We start from the raw sequence: 21092 nt of genomic DNA on the forward strand, positions 1-21092 counted from the left end.
AAAACCTTTAAGCGGAAATCACCTAAGTGTTGGGGCTAAACGGGGATTGTATGCGCAGAGAATTGTATGGACGTGTGTGTGCGGAGGGAATCAGGCAGTGACACAACGTTGATAGGTCAAGCTACTGGCGGAAGGGCGGACAGACAGCGGACTGCGCTAATGCAGAAGGTTTTATTGTATGCGCAGAGAGTATTGTATGGCAGAAGGTGTGTGGACAGGCCTTGAGCTAACAGTAAAGTGTTGCACTGTAGAGTGGTTGGTTGTAGATAGGGAGGTGGAGTCAACGAATGGAAAGGCGTGTGCGCATGGGAATCGTGATTGGTAGCGGATGACTATAGCCTGAGGAGCGAACGCGCTCTGATACCAATGATGCAGAAACTTCTTGATAAACAGATTTATTTGTATAAATATTTTATTAAAAGATGAATTGACAGATGATGAATGATTACAATGGGGTTCCTGGCTTATATACCGCCATGGGCACCCTTTGGGAAAGGGCATGATCTTATGATCGTGCCCTTTCGTCTAACTAAACCTAAAATTAAATAATAAACCTAAAATTAACTAATTTTTTACATAACACAAACCTTATTGAAGTAAAAACATACTTAGATGTTGTCGTTCAAACAGAGAACACCCCAAATAAAGATTTAGTAGTTAAGTCAACAACAACAATGTCTGGTGGCAATCAAAAAACTGCCATAAAAACATTAAAAGAGGTTCAAACAAGAAAAACTCCTCATCTACATCTGAATCACAAGAGTAGACACCTTAATCAATCTACAAATATGCATCACTTAGAACATAAACAACAAACTTATGTTACAAAGAATACTAAAGTGAGCTCAATTCAGTCTATTGATAACAATTTGCTACAAAATTCCAGTAATCAAAAGATTCCACAGAAGGTTAATCTAGGATGGTCTGATCCATTCTCAGTAAGACAATTTTATATATCACTCCAAGGCTCATATCAACTTGTATCGACAAAGATGATTGTTCCGAGACAAGAAGGCATTCGTAGCAGAAAATGATATCAAGCAGAAGATATTCGTAGCAGAAAAGAGATCAAGCCTTTCTTCAACAAGCTTTGAGGACAAAGCTTTTTGAAGGAGAAGGCAATGTTATGAACTATGTTGCCAGGAAACGTGGGTGCGGGGACGGGGACGGGGACTGGGACGGGGACGGCATTTTTGGAAACAGGGTGCGTGGGTCGTCGGGTAATATAATAATATTAAATTTTAATAATTATATTTTATAAATTATAAATTTATAATTAATAATATATATGAAATTTGAATTTGTATATTTTTTCAACTTTAAACAAGAAAACTTTAATGAAAATCATTTAAACATGCACATCATTGAACATTCAACATTGACATTGAAATTTCAAAATTTATCACCAAAAAACTGTTCTTTTGAATCTTTTCCGTGTAACCATGACACTGTGATAGCTATGTGAGAGAGCTCAAGGCTACTACTAACATGGAAATTCAAAATACATACTAGGATAAATGCTAGACTCAGCTATTTTGGTGAAACTTGGGACAGATTTTGTCACACACAGGCTTTAAAATAACTATGCAGATTAGGTTCATTTGCAAGGATGCCTATCAATGAATCAGTCTGTGGTCGTACAGACCCTTCCTCCTACACAACCAAGGAGTGTTAGCATTTCTGCCTCCTGCTCTAATTTCAAGACAGTTTCTCTCCTTATTGAAATTGCTCATTCTGGTTGGAGCTTGAGCTTGTAACTTTGCTTTGAATGTTTAGTCTCCCCCATATAAAAACACAATTTTTTCATAGGAGATTCTTCTCAACCTGATAGTGGTCTAGAATTTTCTTGATGTCTAATCATCCACCTGCCCCATGCATGGTGTGCTCTGTGGTAAAGCAATCCCAAAAACAGTGGCAGCCTTACCCTTCCATAAAACACGCTTATTAGTCTTTGTTTCCCAATAAAATGCACAGCAACCATCTGATGGCTTGAGGGATAGTTTGTCTTTGAGTGCGAAGCTCTGCCTGAATATTAATTATCTAACCATAAAACATCTTCGTAGTTTTTAGAGATTACTTGGTGTACAAGTCTGTAGAGACCATATATGATTTAGGCATATTTTCCTAGTTTTAATCTTAACATGATGTTATCAGAATGCTATGAGAAATTGGCAGATTTTGATACTTAATTTAGCCATTGTCCAAAATAGCCCTTCGCCATTTAACAGCATCAGCTGATTACAGCTTATGGCTGCTCTCAATGCTACTTTCTATTTGATTGAAAATGTATGAACCTGTATGTGTGCATTTATAGTTTATAATTTGATGGTTATTTGGCTCGGGAATGACTGTTTCATTCCAAATTGATTTACAAGAATTCTTAAAAAACAAGACTTGTAAAAAACTTTAAAAACCGGGTGTGGTTACCCGTGCAACACAGGTTTTGATGGTAAGGACCGTGGAAGAATGTTTCATTCCAAATTGATTTACAAGAATTGATTTAGGGTTTTCTAGGTTTTGTTATAAGTTTTACCTTTGTTATAAGTTTTTTTTTAAATTTCAATAAAAAGAATTATTTGAAAATTAAATTTTTAATATAGCTTTTTTTATGAAGAACCCAAAGAACCCAACCCGAAGAACCCGAAGAACCCAAGCACCCAAAGAACCCAAGAACCCGTTAAAGGAAAAGAACCCAATTTTTTTTTTGAAGAACCCGGTTCTTCTGGGTTCGTCTGGGAAGAACCCGTACCCGAATCCGGTACTTGGGTGCGGGAACCCGGGACGGGTTCCAGAACCCCACCCCCGGGTGCGGATACCCGTGCAACACAGGTTATGAACATAAATTATATAAAAATAAATAAAAATAGATAATAAATAATAAATAATAATCATAATACTATAAATATAATAATAAATAATAAGTAAATTAACTAATGGTTGGTTAGTTAATAATGAAAAAACATGTCTTAGAGACATGCTTGTTCGTGAAAGGGTACTTACCTGGCTATATATACAGGACCCTCATTGTCATTTGTACTCATCTTACATCAATTTTTTATATAATATACAATTTACATTTACTGTCCTACAATGGATGTATTTGTCTACGAAGTATTTTAATATTTACGTTGCGTATACGACTTTTGGTCAATACACCACTACGCTTTGGTCAACCATCTGATCTCTTCTTGGTGAAGAGCTACCCACATCTCCTCCCAACCTGGAAGAGTAGCCCTGCCCAAAATACTTTGGAAAAATGTCTCCCACTCCTTGGAGACTGCATTTAGGGCTATCCTCACCATGAATTTGGATCCAGTGTAGACCCTACGAAAATAAATTTGCCATGAATCTCCTGCAATCTGAGGAGAAATGGATCTATTTGCTCTCCCTTCTACATTTGATACGACCACAATTGATTTTCCAATAGCATCTTCTATTGCACGGAAGAGCCTTGATACAATGTCTTCAAAGTATCCCACATCTCCTTTGCTGTGTTCTTTTCAGCAATATGTGGTACGACTTGATCTTTGACCCCGTCAAGGACCATGCACTTCGCCCTTGCCATTGCATCCTCATATTTTTCATTCTCAGCTGGGTCGACCGGGATAGCCATGGGTCTCAAGGCAAAGTCCTTGATGTGATGTCAATCCAGGACTCCCAAGATCTTGGCCTTCCAGATGACAAAGTTGGAAGCCCCATCCAACCTATCCTAATCCCTTAGCCCGTTCACTGCCATTTCCGCTCCTCTTCTGGACTCCCTATGAGTTTCAACTTCCCTCTTCGAAATCTCCCTCTTGATTTCCCTGCTGGAAATCCTCCCACCAAATGCCGAACCGCTCCTCTCCAATCCTCCTTGCAACTGCAACTCGGATCTGGATTTCTTAGGTAGAAATTTGTCAAGGTAGCAACTCCCTCTACCTTGGTTCTGTCCCGTTAGGTACTGTTCTGCTTCGACAGAAACAACACGCCACCAGCTTCCCAACCACAAACTGCCCACAGCTTCCTAGGCCCCGGAAACTAAAGAAACTGAGCCTTCCAGCTCTGCGCAATCCCAGCAAAGGCCAAAACGCTCCTCTGGCCAACTGCGTCAATCCTACCTAGCTGAGTAGGATGACATGGCTCTTCGTGAGCCTCTTTTGCCTCTCTCTGCCTCTGCCTTGGCCCTCTCCTTGGCTCGAAATGATGACGCAGGCCCTCTGCACCACTTCTTCTCTGCTACCTTCTGCTTAAGAGAAACTTTGTCTCTTGGGATAGCTGCTATTGTTGCAACCCTTTGATACCATGTTGAAATTTCTAAATGTGACACATTAGAAATCCATACTGCATTATCGGGTTTGATTTCTCCTACTTGTTCATCCCATTAACAAGTTATTTATAAATATAAATACTGAAATAAACACAAATGCATCTTTAACTCATATACAAATCAACAATTGAAATAATGAGACAAACACATAAGGGACACCATTATTTTTGGACTATCGTCCCCAGAAAAACCCAATGCAGGAAAACCGGTGCAGCAATTCTGAGGGTTTTATTATTATGCAGATTCTTGAGTACAACTAGGATGCCAGAAATGGCTCACCCAACAAAGATTGTTACACGATATTAATACCTCTTCTCGGAGACTGATATTCAGCCTCTCACCTCTAGTCTAGCCCACGAAAATCCTTTTGGTGCTTCCTCTTGGCCCTACGTCAACCCTACTAGCTTCAGCTCAGCTCCTGAAGCCTTTGCATCAGCCTCCTGGCTCTCTGTTTCAGCTCTCTAGTCCTCTGCGTCACCCACGTAGGCCCCTCAACCTCTACGCAATCCCCAGTTGCCTCTATGTAGCTCCTACTGCCTTTGCATAGCTCTAGTTATCTCTGCGTCAGCCTCTTCGGTCACTACGCTGACCCTCTAGCACTATCATTGCCTCTCTGCTATGTACTCATTGCCCCTCGCTACAACAGACCACTAGCTCGAATTTTCTCAGCAAGCCTCGCTCCAGAAATCGAACTGACTGATCAACTTGGTGTATCTCCAACTGACCTTCAAGCCTCCTCTTATACTTTTCTTGTTGAGTCTTCAATGGCCGAGATTAAGTCTTTAATCAACGGCTACCATTAGATTTGGCTTGATCCATGTCATTTAGAACATTCTTACCCAATTTTATATTAATACCCATTAATATTTTAATTTTCCTAAGATTAGACTTAGGAACCCTATTAAAAATATTAATTATTTTAATATCTCTCCAACCGGGTGGAATTTCCCCGAACCATTTATGGGTCTTGGAGATCTTATGTGCCTTAGCCTCTCCACCAATTTTCATGGCTAGAGCACATTCGATGCTACCACAAATCAACACTCCCCCTTAGCAAGAATGTGCTCTAATAATGCTTCACCATGGAAACATCACATTGATCATCTGCATCGGTACCTATGTTGATGCTTGGCCTGCTGCCTCACATCATCTGCACTGCTGCTTCCTGTACTGTTGCCCATGAAACTGCCACTGCCACTGCTGCATCTATACTGCAGCTCCCTCTCAACATGTTGCCTACACTGCCACTGCTAACTGCTGCACTGCAACTCAGTTACAGAGAAGTAAGTAACTGATCTACCCAAATACTGACATTCCAGTCAGTCTGGAAGCCTCATGAAATTGAAGTTGCCTCTGCTGCTATATTGTGCTCCCTCTGCTGCCACTGCACTGTTGCATACAACATTGTGCCTCTCGGACTGTTGCAACCTCCACTGCGTTGCCTCAGATTTCTGCACACAAGCACTGCCTTGTTGCTCCACCCGAACCCTGTCATCCTGCTATTGTCGTTGGGGGCTCCCGTAGTCAGATATGATCCTAGAGTTTGGGCACCTCAAGGATCCTACCCCTAGTATGTAGTCCTCTTGACTACAACTCGATCTCTCCCACCTCTTCTTTAGAGGTGCATGAGCATTCATGGCACAGTCGTCATCAGTCTCTACTTCTTTCTCCGCCTTAGCCGGAGCTGCCGTGGAGTCGAAAGCCTCTCCCTTGTTTTTCTTCCTGGGACACTGGGATGCATAATAGCATGATCTTTTTCTCACCCTTTTGCTGTTGAAAATAATTAAAATATAGAGATAATGGCTTGGTCTCCCAATGGATTCTTACTATATTTTAAGCACTTTAATAGCATGATCTTATATTCACCCTTTTGCTGTTCAAAATAGTTAAAATAGGTAATGGATTGGTCTCACAATGGATTAAAAAATGTCACAACCCTTCTCTCAGCGGCAATCTCATTTGATAATTTATGATTTTATGAGATTCTCCCTTTTGAACCTGCAGTTAATTCTTCCTACTCAATTGGTGGTTCCAATGTCCATGGAAATAGCCATTCAAGTGGTGGCTATTACAGCTAGTCTTGCAATTTCCCCATGCATAGTATTCAAACGATTTTTTCCAGTGGCTGTGGCAGCAGTGAATGGAATGAAATGTTTGAATGGTGACTGATGTTAAACTACTGTGTAATTGGATAATACTCATTTCTCCCCGCAACAGCATGGTGTGCCACAATCTTCTCTCACCATGCATGGGTACCATATGCAGTTCACCCCCAACAAAATTCTGTGGCACTTCTACTGTTGGTCAAACCTGCGTATTTTTCCCAGCGTGTATGGCTTGTTGAATCTGGAGATATTTCCTCAACGGTGGATCAATGAACATAAAGGAAATCGATGACTATTATATATACAACATTTACTCAACACTCAATTATTCGATCTCCGTGCACTCTTTTCCTTTTTCTTGATGTCTGATAATTGACTTTCTGAATTTGCAGCAGATAGTCTCTTCCCATATAGCAGCAGAATAAAAAAATTTCCAACCGAATTGTGAATTTTGTATTTTTTTAATGGCCTAAGGACTAGTTGCAGTTAATGAACCAGAGATCAGAGAAACTCTGAAAATTTTAAGTGTGGCCAAAAGTGTGTCAGACAAGGTCTGAAAAAGGTGTGGCCAATGGCCAGATCAAACTTTCTCTGATACGAAATGAAATGAACAATCATTTATAGAATATGAACAAGATTCATTTTACTGAATATCCAATCTGGGAGAAAAAAGACATCAGGTTACAATCCATATAGAACAAGTAATAAATATGTTTAATAGTGAGTTGATGATAAAATGCCAATTGACAGTGTACTTACAGCATTGACTTGAGAGTCGACACAATGGTTGACAGTCCATTTCCCTTTATTAGGTCACATATTTTAGACAGGATGTGTCCTTTCATTTACTATTAAATATTACAGCTATTATTATTTACTGATATTTATATATTTATGTTCATTACATAATCTCAGTGCTCTTGTCCCTTGATTTCTCTTGATTTGCTTATGTAATTTCTGCTATGTTTATTGAGTTACATTTTATCATTTGGTAATTAGGTTATTATGTAGTGGCATATTTCTGATCGATAATATGCTCAAAACCTTTCTTCAACATGTCAAAGCTTGTTTTTCTAACAAGTATCCTCATCATTCTCCTAGAATAAAAGAACATCACTGCCAAACAGCGAATTTTGTGTTAGATCATAATGGTTTAAGTCATTTTTCACCATTTTTAAACCTGATTCATCAAGATTCCTGCCATAGACAGATACACTGGATCTAGGCCAGGTCTATTTCTGTAGGTCTGGACATGCATCCAAGCCATATCTGACGTGTCCAGCCCGAATGTATATGAGATTTTTATGAAGCAGGATCCTGGGTGGTTACCGAGGGTGGGGAACCTGGCAACATAGGATAATGAAAAGTAGCAATGGAATATACAGATACTATCTACTTTCTTATAAGTCCATTCAAATAAATAAGACTAGTTGTGATACACTATCTTTACCAGTTCTGAAGAATGATGCCCTCCTTTATTAGTACAGATTTATGAATATGTTTCAATTGACTTAGGATTAGAAACGTTTCAGTCTCTAAAACAAGTGAGATTGTCAAAACCATAACATCCAAAGCACTCATTCCAGAAACATCTTCAATAACACAAGCTATCAAACAAAGAAAAAAAATAACTTTTACATACAAATTCAAAAATTTAGAATGTAGAATAATAGCATACCATCTGTAACTTTTGATACACTAAACAACAACTGAGGTCAATGGTTCCATCATTTGACATCATTGGTAAGGGCTGTAACTCTTCCCAACACCAGCGTACCTCACGCACGAATTCTACCCAAAGTACAGAAATGGCTAACATGCACATAAGACAGAAGCAGGATTAAGTCATGAAACAGGATTAAGACATGCCAAATATCATTCTTCTTCCTTTTATTTATGAATCTCTATATAGCTTCAAGATGAGCTAAATGTATCTAAATCTAGTGCATCACATAAAAAATAGATGATATAGAGCGAATAAGTTTCTAATCTACAGAACCTTATGGAAAAGTTAAATTTCAATGACATATTATGAACATCTTTACATACCTCGTATGTTGCAACTTCCAAACCAGAGAGAATGTAAAGAGAATTGTGTGAACAATGATTCAAGTGGAGCACCTTTAATATTCCGTGTATATTTATGACCATTCAGACTAGATTTCTCTTTTGGAGGCCCTGCAAAACAAGTGATCTGCGTGAATTTGCCTGGCTGAATGAGCATCTAGATTTAGAGATCAAATGTAATAGTTTTTAAAGCCATGGAAGGCCACAGAAGATCTCATCATATCTTCAGTACATGGCCGAACCAAAGCTATAAAAACATCCTGAAGTTTGAACACTTCACAATTCATTCAAAATTAACTTCCAGACTGAAACAGAACATCCAGTCCTTCACTGTTTCTGCATACTCTTCTAAGATAGAAATTACACATTTATGTCTCCAATTTAAGCAATTAGTTAGAGAATTAATAGTAATAGAGGTAAACTGTCAATATTCTCTGCTGTCAAAGTCAACATGCAGAAATACATTTAAAAGAGGTGACAGGAAGCAAGCTTGAAATTATAAAATGCAAGTCTCCCAGCCAAGCAAAGTAATTAATTTAGAGAAATCATTGGAGTAGAAGGTAACCTGCTGATATTCTTCCGTTAATCCAAGTCAAAATGCACAAATACATTAGCAACTGAAGGACACATACTACAGTAGCAAAATCAATAAATATGTTTCGCCATGAAGTCAGTATCTTGCATACCTCGTTGAAGACAGCAAATTTACCACTAAATTCTGCAGTGTCCTTCTGCCTGTCATACTTGGCAAAAGAAAAAATTGCATCTTGCTGAATTAAAAAATAAAAAATGATTTATCATAGACTCCATAGTATGTTTTCAGACATCATACCCACACCTACAAAAAAAATGTTAATTTTATCTTTACACTGTATAGTATATTCTTCCTATTGCATTCACTCTCAGCTGTGAAATGGTTTTTTCACCATGGGATACAATTCAGAAATGTTTTTATTTCTCAAACATCCCAATAAATGGTGAGAAACAGATTGAGTCATTTTGGGGAAAGGGGAAACTGCTTTCAAAAGTTCCCAAGCTGGTTCATACATCTAAGCTGTTTCCCACTCTTTATTTTTCATTTCTTTTCCTTTTGATAGGTCTCACTGTAACCTACCAGTAAAGTGACTTGCTTCTTGGTACTTCAAAGTCTGTAATATCCCCAATTTTCCTAAGCCACTTAGGAAATATTACACTTTTTGACAATTTTGAAATTAGCAACAATTTTTGGTATTTTGACTTAGAAGGAGAATCGAATTTTTGGTGGGTTGTGGGGGGCACACGCAGGGAATTCGCACTCCCTTAGGAAAATACACTTGTGGAGAGAAGGAAGGAGAGGGAAGGCGTACTAGTGGAGAATGGGGCCCACGAGGAGAGGAAGAGGGAAGCACTCATAAATAGGAGATGAGGGCCATCATTTGGGGGTTTTTTTTGTCAATCTAAAAATGATAGTACTGTTTGCTTGAGTTGTTGAGCCAAGTCAACATTGTGCTGTTCAGCAAAGGAGGTTTCTGGGTGAGAATCTCACCTCCATCTTCAGTGGACTTCGAGTGCCACTCTAGGGGAGTTCATCTACTCAATTCCAGTGTTGTTCCGGAGGTGATTGTTGGGTAATTCAACCCATTTTCTGAGCAGACTGGGCAGGTGAAAATTTCGCACTCCTTGGAAGAAGGGCTTACACTGTAGCTTTGGTCCGGGAGATTTGTGGAGTTTTTCTTGCAGAATTTTTCCAGGGAAATTTGAGAGTTTGCAAGCCAGAGTTGTGGAGATTTTTGGAGGGCGTAATTGTGTTTTTAGGGGCCTGCGCAGAGCTGGAGAAGCGGTGATTTTGTGGTAGCTTGGGGAGCTGGCATAGCTAGCATTTCTTGTTGGGAAAACTGCCTATCAGCAAGAGCCATTTGCTTCACCATTTCTCAGTTGTTGGTGGGAGGTTGCAACCCATTTCTCAGCAGTATCTACCTTGTGGGACGCAGAGCATGAGAGCCAAGGAATTCACAATTTTTGGGCCTGTTGGGCGGGTTGGAATTTGGCCGTAAGCTTTCTAGATTTTTGTGGGTTTTATGAGAGGAGGCTAAGATTAGTTTTGCAGAATTTTCTGAGCACTCCTGAGGGCAGAATTCCTAGTTCCACTCGGCAGTGAGCAGTAGAAATTATTGGAGGACACAGTTTACTATGGGACTATTTCAACCATTTGGGTTCGCGAGATATTTCTAGGATACGTTGAGCTGGTGGACGAGTGCCTGTCGCTAATTTCTCAGAAATTTTGGAGCAGTTTGGAGGGCTAAATCAGCAGTTCCTTTCCAGCAGTAGCACCAGTGTTTCTAGGTGGATGCAGATTTGGTAGTAGAGCCATTTCCAGCATTTGGGTACCATCATATTCACCTAGGATCTCGCCTTGCTTGTTGTAGCAAGCCCAAGTTCTATCTTTCTTATTATTTGATGTACTTCGTTCTCCACATTAATAAAATGGCTCAGTTATTCGCCCTATTTCTTGTGTTTTATTTATTTGCTATAGCTTAGTTCGTGCATCTATTATCTGCTGTAAATTTCAATTTGGAATACTACAGTGGTATTGGAGCATGATCTTGGCCAGTGTTGGGGAAGCTAGCAAGACCATGGTAGTGTCAGGTATGTATGCACATTGATTGGTGGAAGTATGGACATCCCAATGACGTAAGAAAGATGGAGTACACAGAGGATCCAGGAAGAAAACCACAAAAATAATGAGAAAATATTTGAATTAGAAGGGATGTGGGCCTAGTTTTGTAGCAATAAGGGGATAAACAAAGACCATCTTCATCCTTACAATAGAGACACCAAAGGTGCACAGGCCATGAGGGAGAAGCCATTTACACTATGTGAAGCAAGTCGAAAAAATTAGGGCACCAAGCCTCCTCAAAAGGAGTGGACATAGGGTAGTTAGAGGGTGACCAAGGGGCACTTCTGCTGGTGGAGACCTGGTATTAGATATAAGGAGCCTGAGGAGGAGGTTGAGCATGAGGCAGAGGACACACAAGAGTGTGAGGAGCACATTGATATACCCAGTGTGGCAAAGGAGTCACCATTGTTGGAGACCTCTTTGATAGCACCAATTGACACCTTGGTGGAGAGAGTAGAGCATACACCCATAAAGCCATCTGTTGATGAGGTGTCATTCCTAGATGGGGTTCCAGGAGACACAGAGGTACCCGGAGCCATGATTGAGTTCCTAGACAGCAGCCACCTACAACAGCATGGAGAACACATAGAGGGACATGAGCTAGTCGTGTACGGGCAGTCTGTGACTCATGTTGAACCCATGGTGGAGGAGGACAAGCAGTCATCTTTTGGACCAACCATCGATTTAAAGCAGATAGATGCACAGACCATCAACAAAGCTATGGTACTTCCAGATAGTAGCTCTCTTTGGGCTTATATAGATGGGGCTTGCAACATTGTTAGGCTACCTTTGCACAACGGAGAGAGAGATGAAGAATTACCCCGACAAATTTTATGTGCCAACCAGACCAGTGAGATGAGGCGACATGAGTTGCGTAGGGGGCAGCATTCGCAGGATGGGGCGCTAGTTTTGTGTACGGGAGTTCATGCTTTCGATCCTTCCCCTAGGGTTGGATGGCGAGAGATCCTGAGTTGGTACCCGAGGGAGTGGGCTAGGCATATGGAGTTGGTCATAGGCCAGAGTGAGGGTCAACAGGCGTGATCAGGCATCGGGGATACTGGAGGCCCAGGTTAGCATTGGGATCCCAGTGGGACTACCTACCATTTACCCGATACGCAGATTGACTATGACATTGGTGGCATAGTTGACCCAATGGTCGAGCGCACACATTCGCTAGAGGAGTTTTAGTTAGCACCAATGGCCAGTGAGTTTGTGAGTGGACTCCATGGGTCATCTTGGTATGTTGGTTATGCATGGGGTAGCGGAATGATCAACACACTCTGGCAGGAGATTGTTGGAGGAGGTGGCATTGGCATGCCACCAAACAGTGCCTTGTATGACGTTGGCAATTCTCCATAGTTATGTGGGGCAGAGACGACACAGAGGAGCAGAGTAGTGGTGGCATCACTATTGGTACCTAGGGAGATTCTTAGTTGCAGCAGCAGTAGATGAGAGGGAGTTGCAGTGCAGATGCAGTGTTGCAACAGTACAGCCATAGTTTTAAAAACCGTTCCGGTCCAACCGGTTACCGGCCTAACCGGCCGTTGGGAGGCTCACCGGTCAGAACCGGTGAAAAAACCCGGTTAGAAGCCCCATGTGCCCGGAAAATTGACCTAACCGGTAAAAAACCGGCCGGTTTAGGTCAAAACCGGCCGGTTTATTGCTAACCGGCCGGTTTTGTCCTAAACCGGCCGGTTTATGGACAGCCCATTGAAACATGACAAAAAACGCAGTTGTTTAGTGGTTTAGGGGTTATGATTTTCATGACTTTATCAATAGGAATGATACATGTTCTAGATACTTCATCTCTCAAACCTTACTACAATTTTCTAAGTTCTTAAAATATCACTGCAATTCGGGAAAATTGAAATACCATTGTAATTCAGACCTTTGTAATCCACTGAAATCTTCAGACCTTCTTTAGTATCATTATAGTTTCGGACCTCTATTAACCAAGGAAGATTTTGTACCTCTGCAATGTTATTAGGCCTACAATCTTCGGACTTCTATACGAAGTTACTGTGATTCTTGGGTTTCTGTAATACTCCAGACTTTGGATCTTTGTGATTCTTGGGTCTCTGAAATACACCAGACTTTGAACCTCTATGATTCTCGTGTCTCTGAAACACCTCAGACTTTGGACCTCTATGCAGACCTATTTTAATTTAGGGGCAGACTTTTTGTCTGTCATTTGGTTCTCTTCTTTTGTATAAGCTTCTTGCTAGTCTTGTTATACTTGATCTCCAAATGATCAAGCTACAGATGAAATAGTGATATTTCCAGCTACCAAGGATACAAACCATAGCTTTGATACCATGTTGGAAAATGGTTAGGGCAACATATTAAACCTAACATTTTCCTTAGATGAAATTTACTTGTGATATTAATATCTTCTTAGTGGTTTAGAGCCTCATTGCTTATGTATTTTGTCGATGATATGTATTGCACTCGGTGCCATTTTGATATATTCACCTTTACATGGTATATAAATGAGCAATCTTTGCATATTTTGTCTCTATTGGCTTGGAATCATGCTTTTAAATCTTAAAAATAGTTTTTTTCATTAAAAAATAATTATTTAATGTATTTTTCTAAAACCGGTTCGTTTAGACCAAACCAGTCCCGATTAGACCGGTTCCGGTCGATAAACCGGTTCATTAGGTGGACCGGTCCGATCACCGGTTCCGGTTTTAAAAACACTGAGTACAGCAGGGTCAACAGTAGCACATATGCAGTGTATATTAGAGTTGCGTAGTAGTTGGTGGGCAACAACAGTCAGACATCAACAGCGTGACAGGAGATGATGCAGAGACAAGGTGTTGCTACAGAGTGTGTTGCACTAGAACACATTCATCACTAAGAGGGAGTGTTAGTTTTTGCAGCATCGGATGTGTTCTAGCATCTGTCTATTCTAGCTAGAATACATGAGATCTCCAAAACCCAAAAATTGTTTTTGGAAATTCCGTCTAGAAGTGTCTCAATTAGATTATTAACCGTTTTTTTAATATTTACTAAGTCTAAACTTAGGGAATATGGTTAATTAATCAATATTATTTGAGATAAGACAAGAATCATCTAGAAACTCACACGAAACGATCCATAGATGATCCTAGCCATTGATTAAGTTTTAACCTTGGTCGTTGGTGCTCCAACAGTGGATTATAAGAGGAGATCAATGTGGTGATGGAGAAGATACACCAGTGCAGATACTCAATTGCCCTGGCTCTATCTTCTCTGCTAAATTACTGTCACTAAGAAAATCGAACCTGTTGAGTAGCAAGTGAAAGAGCAGGGTAACAACATTCTAGGAGGAAGTTTTCAGTTCCAGAGGAAAAGGAGGGAAGGACGAAATCCCCACAAGGTCTACGTAGGCACTACACAAAGGGTAATGCGGTAATTTCGGAGGCAAAAATTAGTTGTGGGGTGAGAGAAAATTCTCACAACAACTTTGCCAGTATTTTCCTCAGATTAGATTGTCAGATGAGCATCTAGATTATTGTACTCAAAATTGTTGTTGAAGAATAATAATAAAACCCACATCTATTGCATCGGTTTTCCCGCATTGGCTTTTTCCAGGGACAATTGTCCAAAAATAACTGTGTCAAAAATTCTTGTGTTATAGAATTTCTCCGTTTTCAGTATTTTATTTTCCGCAATATTTGTTATGGTGAAAATTACAGTTGTGATTTCGTTCATTGTTTGTCATAGCAAATAAACTGCATAATTTTATTTACAGTTAGAAGAATAATTTCCATTACTGCAATAGATAAAAATTTCATAGTCAACACTCTTGCTTTATAAAATTAAGGCCAAGTACCAGATGGACAATTGTTGCTTTGATGCTTTACTAACCTATATGAAATGCAAATCCTAAATCCTAGATGTGATGCAAAGCTCTTGGTTAGTTTTAATTAAATGCCTAATCTAAGTGTGACCTCCCCTTAATTGTTTTGAAGGTGGGCTCCTCCACAGTAGGTTGTGGGAAGGAGGCCAACAAGAAGCAAGCAAGGGCTTGATTAACGATACCTTATGTTAGGTTCCTATCACCCAATGCTTCTGGCACTGCATAGACTGTGGCTCTGACGACTGCAATGTCACCGTGTTAACCACCGAAGAGTTGCCAAGCCCCTCAAGCTAGATGAGAAGGGTGGCCCTAGAGCTCTGTCAACCAAGCTTATGCATGAAGGTAAGTTTTAGATGCAAGACTAGCTTAGAATGATATGCAAGGTGAAATAAGTGAATGATTCTTAAAGTAAGATCGTGAATGCTTTAAGCACTTTAGTTATGGTTAATCTTAAGTTATATCGACAAGTACTTATTTATGATATTCAAGAGACAAAAGCCAATTTTTCAAAGTGCCACCAAGAGATACAATTCAATATGAGATGTAAGAGACAATGAGAGTGCAAATATTCTTAACCAATACTCTTCAATAATTGTATTCACCAACCTTCAAGCTAAACCTTAGATGCCAAATTTTGATTGCTAATTAGCCAAGATCCACAATATGTTTTGACCAAATAGCAAGAAAGAAAACCAGAGCACTTATCTGCTTTCAACAATTACCCAATCATTCAAAATGATATGCCAATGACAATTACCGAAAGAAGCAATAAGACTTGTAAATGCCCTTACAATATTCTAACACAAGACGCCAATGTTTGAGAATATCAATGATATTATCGATGCTCAATTAGATACTTCCAAGTTAAGTCAATGATGTCAAGTAAAAGAGCGCAAGATTACTTATTCACTCAAGATGATAACCCAATTAAGTATTATATTTAGCAAGTCTCTTAGAGCCTAAGTGCCAATGATGATTACTTGAAAGAATTAGGAATCAATGTTCAATGAGCTCCTAAGCTTATTTAACAAGATGACATTAGTACTTTTAAATGTAAGCTTCCCAATTCAAAGCTAGCAACCCTTTTCACAATTGTGTATGAAACCATGAAACAAGGAACAATTAAAATTTCTTATGCTGCTTGTGTTGCAGAGCTTGCAAAATCAATGAATGATTAGGGCAGCAGTAAGTGATTTCATGAGAACGGAGAGCTAACAGTGAACTACTTTTGTGCCAAATGCATTAGACAGTCCCAAAATTACTTAATTTTTCAAGAGCACACTCAAATGAAGATGCACAATGATGCTCAAGTCATTGTTGTGAATCAGACCTTATAACAGAGATAACAGTCTTAAAAAAAATCAGATTTTAGATATCATTTTTTGGGATTCAACTGCGTTAAGTAAGTCATTCATGTATGACCATTTCCATGAGCGGTAGTCGTAACTGACTAATTTCTCATGATTTTTGAATAGTCCACTTAGCACTCATTGCATCAGGTAATGCTCACAGGGGTGAAGAAGTGGGATTGAAAATAGTGAAATGAATCACATAACGTCAATCGTCACTTCTGGGGCTTGCACCCGGTAACCAGGACTTCCCGGGAGGTCACCCATCCCAGATCGCCTCTGGCACAAGCGCGCTTAACTATGGATTTTTCCCCACAATCAAGCCCACTTAGCTTGCTACCCCATTTGCAAAACCTTAGCAAGTATTGTGCCTCATGAACCATTCAAGTAGAGTTCCCTTTACTCTTTTGAATTTAAGTATTAAGGGGTTTTCGCAGTGCATTATATTAAATATCATTTTTTGGGATTCAACTGCATTAAGTAAGTCATTCATATATGACCATTTCCATGAGAGGTAGTCGTAACTGACTAATTTCTCATGATTTTTTAATAGTCCACTTAGAACTCATTGCATCGGGTGACCTCCCGGGAAGTCCCAGTCAATGTTGCACTAATCGCCAAAAAAAAGATAAAATCAGGGTTTTTTTTGCCGATTTTTATGAAAAATCGTGATTTTTTAAAAAAATCGTGGGAAAAATAAATAAATAAACTTTTATGAGGAGGAGGAGGTGACCCAAGCTACCCTTGTCACCAATAGAGAACGTGGTCTACATCCTGTAGCTCCTAGTTCTTCAGCTTCTAGAGCACAGCAAAGTCCACTACCAACTCCACCGACATCTACATCTAGAGAGGCAAAGGAAATCAGTAGTATTAGACTTTAGTCATTTGGTTCATTTCATTGTATATGACATTATGACTCATGATATGAGATACATTATTATATTTTTTGTTGATAGTTTGAGGCTGAGTTGGGAGTCATGAGTCAGGACTTACTATTCAGGACATGATTCACTGTTATGTGATTGGCACTAGAAATGATATCAAACATCTTATATATTAGTTCTTTTATCATATTTTTGTGTCAATGTATTTATTTTATGTCGTAGATGCTTTAGATATTCAAAAAATTGCAAAAAATGAATATTTTTGTATGTTACGATTTTTTCCCGATTTTTACCCATTTTTTACGATTTTTTCCCCGCGCCGATAATATCCCGATAACGATTAGTGCAACATTGGTCCCAGTTATCGGGTGCAAACCTCAGAAGTGATGATTGACATTATGTGATTCATTTCACTAGTTTCAATCCCACTTCTTCACCCTTGTGAGCATCACCCGATGCAATGAGTGCTAAGTGGACTATTCAAAAATCATGAGAAATTAGTCAGTTACGACTAACTCATGGAAATGGTCATATATGAATGACTTACTTAACGCAGTTGAATCCCAAAAAATGATATCTAATATAATGCACTGCGAAAACCCCTTAATACTTAAATTTAGATTTTTTCAAATACAAAGTGCCAAATTTATTTAATCAATCCCTTAATGTTTGAGGAAATTTGTGGATTAATTTTTTTGTGTGTTTTCCTTAGTGTTTTATCATTGTTGGAAAATGATTGGCTTGCTGTAATAACAGTGAGGAAAGGAGATTTTAGAAGACAACACTTTGAGGCCCAAGGCCTAGAAACCTGACTAGAAACATGACCACCAATCCTCCAAGACCTGAAACACCTGTAACCACAACAATTTATCCAAAAATTTATCGCATATGAAATATTAGCTCAGAAAATCATATGATTGCCCAGTGAATCGAGAGAAGAAATGATGAGGGATTTTCAAGGTTGATTAAGCCAAAAAGAAAGGCAGAGGCTTGACTTTACAATAGAGGGTTGCCTAGGGTTTGAGAGAAGCCCAAAAGAGGTTGCAGCAAGCAGAAAAAGGGTTTAGAGAGAGTGATAAGGCTACAACAGGGGGAAAGGAAGGGAGATGAGGGCAGAAAGGCCTAGATGATGGGTAGAGAAGAGGCATATTTAGACATATATATAAAGATACTTATTTGTGCAAATACTCCTTGATGACAGTATCAACTTGATGCCTTCTTGATTTTGACGATGTTGGTAATAGAAGATGTCTTCTTCCAAAAGTGATCGTTGGCTCAAATAGAGGGAGATCACCAGATTCCTTGATGATGATGACAATGCTTCTTCTTGCTTCCTTGGATGATAGTATAGAGTGTGGTGGCCTTCCCAAGATACTTCAAATGTAGGGTCTTTCTTTGATTGAGCGGATGATGGGTCCTTGAGGTCTTCTTTCTTTTGAAGATTGTAAGCTTCCCAAGAATGCTTTGAGTGTAGAACTTTTCTTCGGATGAGCTAGGGTTTTGAGTTCTTCGCCTTATTGTTGCTTCTAGATGGTGTGATCCTTGAGTAGTCCTTCTTAATGCTTCTTAATTTGTTCGGCCCTTATGAATCCCTTCTTGATGATTCGATGTCTTTGATGTTTCCTAGATGATCTTTAAGTTGCCTTTCCTTGATGTAGTCACCTTAGCTCTAATACCATGTTGAGAAATCTAGTGGCAGCTACATTAGGTGATTTCTCTTCTTTTGGTAACTACTCGTGATGTATTTTTACTTAACCTAATTAACTACTTCTTTCATTTGATTATTATTAATATTCTCTTCATCAAACAGCGACCAAACCATAAAGAACAATAAGACAAAGGACACAAGATATAGGCGATCAACTAGGACCAAAACCTCTCCAAATAAGAGGAAAACTCACAAGAATTCTTTTCTTATAGAACTTCAATTGACGAATTCCAAGACCTAGACCCTTGACCAAGACTCCTCTAAGACCAAGTCAAACCTTGCCCTTTTCTTGCCAAGTCAAACAAAGTCAATCTTGCCTTAATACTGCTATAACTTTTTCTTTGTCCTCAACTTCGACCTTGCAACACCAAACTGCAATTTTCGACCTCTCTTCCTGTAACCCTCGGCATCCTGCAACTTTTTGCAACCTTCGCACATGTGATGGGATTAGGGCAATTTTAGCCCTTCTTCTCCTTTGCTTGCCTTGAGTTGATCTCCTTGTAACTTCAGCTTGCAAGAAGGATCTTCTTCTTACCTTGTTTCGGCCTTCTTGAGGTGATTGTACTTATGTTCTGCTGCAGTAAATTGAGCCCTAGTCTCCTTGCACGTGTGAACAAGAATAGCCCAAAACAGTCCTTGCAAACTTCGCTTTTCCTTTCCTTGAATTCTTCTACCCTTCGCTATGTATCTTTTCTCTTCTTGTGCTTCCACGAGATGCTTGAGTGAGTGTGTTTAAGGGTGATCGACTAGCCTCTTATATATAGGCTTCTTGCTCATGTTTGTGGGTCGACTTGACACTGTCCCTAGGCCGACATGTCCTTTTGATAGGCCGACTTGCTTCTTTGGAGGGCCGACTTGATTGTAGCACATAGACAAGGTCTTGGAGGGTCTTTTGACTCAAATATTTTTCTTTACAATATGTAACATGCCCAAGAAGGGTCTTTCATACATGACAATGACTCTTATGACTTGTTGACTTAATGACAAGCCCTAGAAGTTCTCAATGGGAGTTTGACCTATAAAATAAATTTCTTTGAGCATGAAACCCATGTCTCAAGAACAAAAATAATTTTATTCTTTTTCCTTACATCAATTACATACAAAGCATGATTACATGTCATCATGAAGACCGAACCTAGTTACATATTTCAACAGGAGGGTAGTGAGATATATGGTGTTGGGAAGCAGGACTACGCAACCAAAGTCAAGGTTTCCCACGTAGTGCCACTCCTAAAGCTAGTAGCCAATAAAGGAGATCCCATGGGACTAGGATACAAGATTAACCACCAAGTTGGGACAAGGGAACAAGAGTACAATCCAAGCCCATTCTTTCTGTCGAATCCCCCCACTAATCCATGTCCAAATGTGTCCAAGAAAAGCAAGCATAAACACCCAATTACATAATGAAAAGCCATATCTTTGGGTTTGGAAGGCCCACCTTCAAACATACGATCATAACAGATGGGTGATGGCACATAATGGCTAGCTCAGGTGGCGGAGAATGGTGGCACATCGAGCTATCTGGTGGCTGCAAGGGGCTGCTGGCTGCCAGCTGAAGACAAATCTAGGAGAAAAATTCTCCTATAGGGGTCACCCACTGGTGGTGGGTAACAAGGTCAACCTGCCCTAGTTCAATCTTCTATGAAACTATGCATTTATAGGGCTTTTGGATAAGGCTATCTATATTGTGATTGTGAAGATGACTTCTAGAATCTATTTTGAGACCCAATTGTAACGGATTTCATATTCTTAGGAATGTAGTTTGAATATTGTCATTTTTGATACACTAATTGGTTAAGGTATTTCTCCAAAGGAAAAACAAAACTCACACACGCACGAAGATATATATATATAATCATTCTATATGGATTTTAACTTAAGTTAGGCTCTAACACCAATGCATATAGCAATGGTTCATATACAATATCGAACATAACGACAATTAAGTAAAAACCCATATAGGATATACATATAAACCATTAGACATAAAATAGTCATTAAAAAACAATAAATTAGAGTTTGTATGGGGGGGAAAAACATGTCAAATGTGTTCAACAGTCATTGGACCTGCATGAGAGTTAAAATATAGGCATGGCTCATGGAATTTTTTCTCAGGCAAGGAAGAAATGATAAGCATTTTACATGTATTTTGTTTCTTATTATTTGAGGTACT

General features: G+C 39.4%; 1 protein-coding gene across 7 annotated transcripts in view; it reads right to left on the reverse strand.

Moving 5' to 3' along the window:
- The window catches only part of LOC149162279 (uncharacterized), a 342764-nt gene that overhangs the window by 225376 nt on the left and 96296 nt on the right, over positions 1-21092 (reverse strand). For 6 of the 7 annotated variants that reach the window (XM_089437188.1, XM_089437185.1, XM_089437189.1 and 3 more), the window contains exons 12-13: positions 8461-8589; positions 8090-8223 (exon numbers count right to left, since the gene is read on the reverse strand). In XM_089437188.1, coding sequence (XP_089293314.1) covers positions 8090-8223; positions 8461-8589 — 263 coding nt within the window. The remainder of the gene's footprint in view (positions 1-8089; positions 8224-8460; positions 8590-21092) is intronic. The other variant, XM_089437190.1, reaches the window with a different exon arrangement.

This window comes from Pinus tabuliformis, chromosome 5_2 (assembly GCF_031772625.1).
Source record: "Pinus tabuliformis cultivar Carrire ecotype Pingquan chromosome 5_2, CPIR1, whole genome shotgun sequence".
Lineage (NCBI taxonomy): Eukaryota > Viridiplantae > Streptophyta > Pinopsida > Pinales > Pinaceae > Pinus > Pinus tabuliformis.